The sequence below is a fragment of the Populus trichocarpa genome, chromosome 7 (genome assembly GCF_000002775.5).
Source record: "Populus trichocarpa isolate Nisqually-1 chromosome 7, P.trichocarpa_v4.1, whole genome shotgun sequence".
Lineage (NCBI taxonomy): Eukaryota > Viridiplantae > Streptophyta > Magnoliopsida > Malpighiales > Salicaceae > Populus > Populus trichocarpa.
This window is the reverse complement of record NC_037291.2, coordinates 12714589-12719442: the sequence shown is the minus strand read 5'-3', so window position 1 is coordinate 12719442 and position 4854 is coordinate 12714589. Positions and strand designations below refer to the sequence as shown.

General features: G+C 32.9%; 1 protein-coding gene across 1 annotated transcript; it reads right to left on the bottom strand.

The window, feature by feature from the left end:
• Positions 1 to 335: 335 nt before the first annotated feature.
• Positions 336 to 3414, bottom strand: LOC7466751 (gibberellin 20 oxidase 1-D). The gene is made up of 3 exons (XM_002310487.3): positions 2741 to 3414; positions 1954 to 2275; positions 336 to 779 (listed from the first exon to the last, which is right to left on the bottom strand). The coding sequence occupies exons 1-3, from the start codon at positions 3292 to 3294 to the stop codon at positions 507 to 509; spliced, it is 1149 nt and encodes a 382-aa protein (XP_002310523.2). The 5' UTR covers positions 3295 to 3414; the 3' UTR covers positions 336 to 506.
• Positions 3415 to 4854: the final 1440 nt, after the last annotated feature.

Sequence of the window (4854 nt, the reverse complement as noted above, 5' to 3'; positions counted from 1 at the left end):
CTTTTAGTTTATTTACCAGTGTTGATCACGCATGCTTAATTTAGTAATATTTTATTTATAAAAATATCATCTTTCTTCTTCAATCTTTTCATATTATCTATATTTTTTTTCATTTTTATAATTCTTTAAAAAAATATTTTTTTTTTGAAAAAGAGTATGAAATGGATGAAAATATTAAGTTATAAGTAAATTTAAAAACAAATAGATTAAACATATAATTTCTGATTATGATAACTATTTAGTTTAGTACTTTGGTAAATTAAAGAGTAAATTATAATAACTTCAGTAAAAAGGGATGGATACTAGAATAGTTTTTTGGTTCTTTGAATGCGCTATAGGCAGAACACGGGCGCTCAATTTTTCTTGCAAGTGAATTCAGAAAGCTACAGAGAAGGTGGTGGCAACCCAGGCACCCATTTGAGAAAATATACAAAGGAGATAGCTGCTAGCCTAGCTAAATTAGATGATACACAGAGGCATACAATCATCAAAAGTATCCAAAGCAACTAAAAGGTAGATGGTTTAGAAGATGAAAGCCATTGAATGAAGCTTTGGAGTGTAGCGACATCAGCTCTGTAGTGCTTTTGCGTGAACTCCAACAAATCCGACCATGTGAAATCCGGGTAAATCCTTTGCCCTTCTCTGGAAACAAGATCTTGTGGGGGTCTCACTACTTTTTCCTCTTTTGGACTCACAAAGAAAACCAGTGATCTTCTCTCGCTGTCCCTGTTCACCACTGCTCTATGAAGGCAACTTTTGTATCTCCCATTGGATAGTGCCTAAGTATCGAACAAGCAAATGACATCAAATGATTTCAGCTGGTACAAAGCCATTGAATCACACATGTCAACATGTATATATTACATGGGTTAAAAAATGTACTTGATGTATGCGTTAAGACTTGAACATTTGAGACTCCGCAAGTGTTGTCTAATCAGAATATATAATCTTGAAACTTTACTAAGCATCTTATAACATTTTACTCGTAGAAACTTTTTACTTCTTTCAAGCGATTATAGCCATTCAATTTGTGTGATCTGGACGATTTTGAGTTGACAAGCTTGTAGAAACAGCTGCAGTCCAAACGCTAGTTCGAGGCCCTGAAGGTTTTTGACATGGACAAACATTTAATGGTCTGTTTTGGTTGTGCATATTTTTTCTTCCTTTCTTTTTGACTTGGCTTGTATTCATTTAACATCATTCTCTTCTTGGCACTGGCCATTCAATAAGACATCAATCAGTTCATATATATATATATATATATATATATATATATATATATATATATATATATATATATATATATATATATATATGTCGTTTCAAATATATATATTTTTTCAAAATTTGTGGTGATGCCAATATTTGTCTAAAGTCAAATGTCTTAATCTAAACTAGAAATAATTCATCATGACATGAACTTTTCCAACGCGACATTTTCTTTTGTACCTACCTAGACTAGTCGTAATCATATATTGCTATTTGAAAAAAACCATCTCAATTCATTGGAAAAAATATAATTTTATATTTTTCTTGGTTATATCTTTTTTAAAATCATTTTTTTATTATTAAATTATTTTAATCATTGAGAAGAATAAAAATAATATAATTCAAACTATGAAGAACTTGGCTAATAAAGTTTTAATATCATATATTTTCATCCTGATTTGTTTGTCCCCTTTATTATTTTCAAAAGTATTAAAAAACATAATATATATATATATATATATATATATATATATATATGATGTCATATCATTCAAAATTGCTTCAACCTTTCAATAATATCCTTTAATTTTTTTCCTTCTTACCTTTTACAAAAAATTACTTTATAATACACCCTCTCATCTCTCATCTCATGAAAACTCTTTTAAGTTTGAAACCTCCACAATTGTAAAATAACAGTGAAGATAAAATAGATGCTGTAAAAAAGTTAAAGAGAAATTAACTTACCATGAAGGTATCACCAATGTTTACAACTAGGGCATCTGGACGAGGTCGGATTGCTAGCCATTTGTTGTTTGAAAAGACTTGAAGACCACCAACTTGGTCTTGGTGAAGTATTGTTAAGGAAGTTGGGTCACAGTGAGGACCAGTGCCAAGAGTGAGGGTAGAATTATTGCAAGGTGGATAATAGTTACACCTCATTATTGAGCTTCCATCTTCAAAGAATTTGCGATAGTGTAAACGATCAACTCCTAGGCTGATGGCCAACAGCTCAAATATCACTAGGGATACTTTCTTCATTGCTTCACAGTAACTTTGGTAAACCCACCTTCATAGAGCAATGTTCATGTTTGATATTGCGTCCTCGTGATTTTAAAAAGAAGAAAACTACAATAAATTTTAACTTATCTGGTATTTATGTCATTTTTTAAAATAAATCTCAAGTTTAAATCTTTGTTTTGTAATAAAAAAAAGGAAAAAAAAATTATTTGCACCGTAGGGCTATCAAACTCGAGACATGTATACTTTATTCATACGGTTAGAAAACTTTGGTTTACTTTGTATAAATTAGTAAAATCCAGTTTTTTTTCTTGGTAAAAAAAAATTGTAAATAATAAAAGAAACTTGGAAATTTCTAGAATTACAATATTGGGATATTGAGAAGACTACTGCAGGCATAGTGTGCCGGAAAGACTTTTCAAATAATCAACAAAACGTGAAGAAAAAGTCACTTCTAGATTATTACCATTAAAGAGACAAGATAGTACGGTAACTTAGGACGCAGCTATCTTACCCAGTGTGTTCAAAATCTTTTCCTAAGACGGACTTGAAGTAGTCAACAACAAGTGGCACAGAATCATCATCCCCGTGGTAGCCAAAAGAAAATGTCTCCTTCCATGGCAACTTGGATGAATATCGATGTGCATGGGCACCAGAATATCCACTCACATCACCTGGCTTTCTACGGACACTGAGTTTCTTGTCAAGAGGCAGTTTGAAAATCTTGCCAATCTCTTCATGAGCACTATGAATGAGACTTATATCAACACCATGGTTGGTGACTTGAAAGAAGCCATGGTTCAAGCAAGCAGTCCTAACAAGCTCAGCAGCTTGAGCAGTTGCAACCTCATCACCTTTAAGGAATCCTTCCAAGTCTATCATTGGCTCTTTAAGCTCATCTTCGTTGTGAACTAAGTCTCCATGTGGCCACATGAACTCTGTGGGCAAGCTGGCTTGTTTTTGCAAGAAAGATGAGTCAAAAACAAGAGCCCCAGTTTCATCTTTTGTAAGATACGGAGGAGGACACAAGAGAAGACTTGAAGAAGTTGAGTCCATTAGGAGAGACATTGATGAGGAGCTGGTTTTTTAGACAAGCTATTTATAGAATTGATTTCAGTAGAAAACGAGAGATACGGAGGGTTAGAGAAGGATAAATTTTATATGGACATGATCTCTTGAACGAAATCAGTTATAAGGTGTTTTTTTTTTTGGGTTTCAGAAAAAATCAAAAGACACCTCAGTTTTCACAATTCGAATCATACTGCACAATTCATATATTAAGTTGGCTACATATGGAATTCAAAGACACCCATTGAACAATAGCTATTAATTTGATAAGTCCTGAAAACTTCAAGCATGATTTGTTTTTTCACAATTATGCTTTAGGTTGATAGAGTGATTGGACATGATCTGGTTGATGAGTTGGTGGGATAATAGACTTGGACACCACTTGGAGTGATTGGACCTGACCATTAATATAGTGGGTTGACAAGGTGATTTTCACGCTCATCTACAAAAACAAGTCCCTTGTCAGAACAATAAATCATCCAATATCTAAGTCAATAAATGTAGAAGAAGAAGACTATGTGAGAGAAAAAAGATGCAAGATAGAGCACGTGATGCGAAAAGATGGTCATGATGTGAGATGATCACGGTGTGAGGAAGTGGTGGTAATGACCAAGAGATGATGAGCAGAAGGTATTAACTAAGAAGTGGTAGTGGTTAAAAGGAAGTAGTGACCAGGAGGTGTTAACTAGGAATTGGTAGTGTGTGGTCTCGTGTCTTTATGTGATCTATTATTCTTTGTGTAGGATCCTCTTGTAAGCACTTGTTCTTGTGCTATGTAGTTGCTCATGTTAACTTACATGGTGACTTGAGGTATTTATAAACCTTGGTCAAGTCAACTTATTTCTCAAAGAATGGGGAAATGATGGAGAGCTACTTCGTGATGAGTGAAAAAAATATGAGTTGTTGATCATTATATCATTTATGGAGAGGTTGATGCACGTCATTGGTCATAGTGCTTTATTGTGCTATTGGTAAAGAGTTTGGAATTGATAGATACCCTTTGAGATGACATGTGTGCAAGAAATAATCATTGGTGAGAAACGATAAGTCTCTACTCTGTATAGAGAATTTGGTGTGCTCTAATAGGTGATGCGCAACGCCATTCTGACTTTATGGAATTAAAAAATTTATTGAGGTATGTACCCAATAAGGATATTTGGTCGAGGCCCAAGAAACATGGAGGACAACCTATTTAGGCTTTGTAAAGTCGTTTAGGTCAGGCTCTAACGACTTGGTTGGCCTTTCTCTCCCTCTCTCTATTTTTTGTTTTATTTTTTGACATCGTCATTATTATAAAATTTATTTAACCGTTCTGAAAAATATATAAAACTATTATAAAATTTGGTTGAACAAAGACAACACCTTAATTTAATTTTATCATAAATGAACACTTGAGAAAACATGAAACTTTAAATGGTTGGTGTATTATATTCTAATATTTTATAACGGTTAGAAAAATTATCTCGTCTAAAATAAATAAACAAAAAAAACATTAATATTATATATAGTTGAAAAAGAAACCAATTTTAGCATTTAAATCTTTTGAGAGAAACTTAAACT